The following is a 2,147-nucleotide window of genomic DNA, read 5'->3' as shown; positions in this document are numbered from 1 at the left end:
ACTTGCGCGCCAAAACGATGCTCACGACCACGATGATCCTCGCATGCTGTTGATGTCATACCTGGTCTACCAACCACTACTCCACCTACCTCTTGAAGACGTCAAAGTGGGTCTCCATCTTGTCGGGGGCTTTGTGGGTTGCCGAAAAAAATAAATTGCTGCGTTTTGACAGAACATTGATGTTGATGGCTCATATTATTCGCTATCGATACGGATAATGTCAGTACCACTTTGGTCTCAAATTGGATTTGTGCCGGTTTTGGAAGCCACCCAGTGGTTATTGTCGATTTGATACAAATTTGGGGAGGGGGTGCAATCGAATCGCGCCGACCAAACCGATCCACAATCGATCTGATTGGTTGAATTTCATTTAGAAGGTTTTGATTGGTTAATAATTTTGAGCTCATCTGAAGTAGCCAATCAAATCGATTTAAATTCCAACGAGGAACAACGCCACAACACGCAATTTCACTCGAAAGCACAATACATGGACTGTCTTTACATGAGAAATTGACCATTTTTGTCCATTTTTTTATGCCATAATTCGTGAACTTTCTATAATAGCTATAATTTTGTAATATTTCCTTTGGATTTTGTGGTATCCAGATGAAACAACTTCGCGACTTTGTCATTTCACCATTTTATGGAGATTTTCGTCATTTTATGCCATAATTCGTGGCATCCAGAGGATACCTTAACAAATGTAGCTGTAAATTGAAACGTCATAACGTTACTAGTATAAATAGCACCTATTCTGTCCTCCAAGGTTTGCTCCCATGCAATGACATAATGACATAAACTATTGCAGGAAGTTGATGACATAAAGGTGATACAAAATATTGAAATTGAAGGTTGTTTTGGTGGATAACCAGTGATTTACTAGTAACATAAAAGTCCAATTTAAGGTGCTCGATCCAATTTAAGGTGCACGCGAATTAGCCAATCAATTCCAACAAAGGCCGTTTTTAACCTAACCGCCCAAAAAATATGCAAATGGGTATACAAAGACTAAGCTTAAAATGGTGCACCTTAAATTGGACCGCGATTTAAGGTGCACCATTTTAAGCTTAGTCGGATCGGGTAGGTTCAGCTTGGTGGCGATTTGGAGCCCCTTCCTCGCGATTAACTGGCTAGTCACGCATGCATTCTTTGCATTCGCCATGAAACTCGGCAACTTGTTTGTCCAATTTAGGGTATTTTGGCCCCTGAAAGTTGTACCGACCCTTTGCCGACTCCTCCTTTATGTTATTGGTCTCAATCTTGATCTTGTCCCTCAGGATTCGGCGAATAGTCGTGATGTGGAGCGTGTGGCCAAATTGTTCCGTGACCCACTACTGTACGGTGGTTGTCTTAATGGGCACGTGAGACGCATAATACGCCCGAATCAAGTTCTTCTCGTGAATCGAGAGTCGCTTTCCTTGTTGTTTGCACTGCGGCATATTCTCAAATGTCCTCATAAATTAAGCCTGTCAAAGTGAGGTGAATGCAGCCTCATGTTCAAAAATTTGAACCTCGGGGTCAATTCAAATCAGCCTTTGAAAAGTTATATAATATTATTGTTTTATACGGGAATTTCGTTTTGACCATGGTGGATGGAGGACAACTGTACCGGACTGTAATACATACAGTAGTCTCCGTCCGAACTTTATCCGGTTAACGGGCTTTCCCGGATAAAACAATATTTATCCGAATCATAAAATCCCGCGCGAATTTCTCCAAGTTGAAGAATTCTCTCGAACCAAGACGCGGCGGCGCGTGCCTCTTCCTGGAAGTATTCGGCTTCCCCAGGTAGCTGAAGCATCCCCCGTCGGCGCAGTCGCTATGTCTCATCCTGCAAAGAAGCCTCGTAAGCACCACATGATGGTGGCCCAAGCAAACAAGCAACTGAAAATTCGCTACGATGCGTACCTGGACCGACTGCTGAACGCGACTTGCCCAGAGGATGACGAGGAAGATGACGTGAGTTCCCCCGTTGTGGTTTGTGAGTCGATTTCGAAAGACGCTTTCCGAAAGTGGGAAGAAAAACACGGAGGCGACCTTGGACGTTGGGAGTACGTTCCGTTGGATGCCAACTTTGGTCGCATCGAAATTGACAGTTTGACGTCTGCTGTACACGCAGAAGCAGCGGGGAGTCTGTATTACATGAT

General features: G+C 43.8%; 1 protein-coding gene across 1 annotated transcript; it reads left to right on the top strand.

The window, feature by feature from the left end:
* Nucleotides 1-1,821: 1,821 nt before the first annotated feature.
* H257_10556 (hypothetical protein) lies at nucleotides 1,822-2,130 on the top strand (the record flags this gene model as incomplete). Its single annotated transcript, XM_009837144.1, has 1 exon — nucleotides 1,822-2,130. A coding segment is annotated over one exon (309 nt), but the record flags the coding sequence as incomplete, so codon positions are not given.
* Nucleotides 2,131-2,147: the final 17 nt, after the last annotated feature.

Source organism: Aphanomyces astaci (assembly GCF_000520075.1).
Source record: "Aphanomyces astaci strain APO3 unplaced genomic scaffold supercont1.29, whole genome shotgun sequence".
In the NCBI taxonomy this organism is placed as follows: domain Eukaryota; phylum Oomycota; class Saprolegniomycetes; order Saprolegniales; family Verrucalvaceae; genus Aphanomyces; species Aphanomyces astaci.
This window is presented reverse-complemented; position numbering and strand designations above follow the sequence as displayed.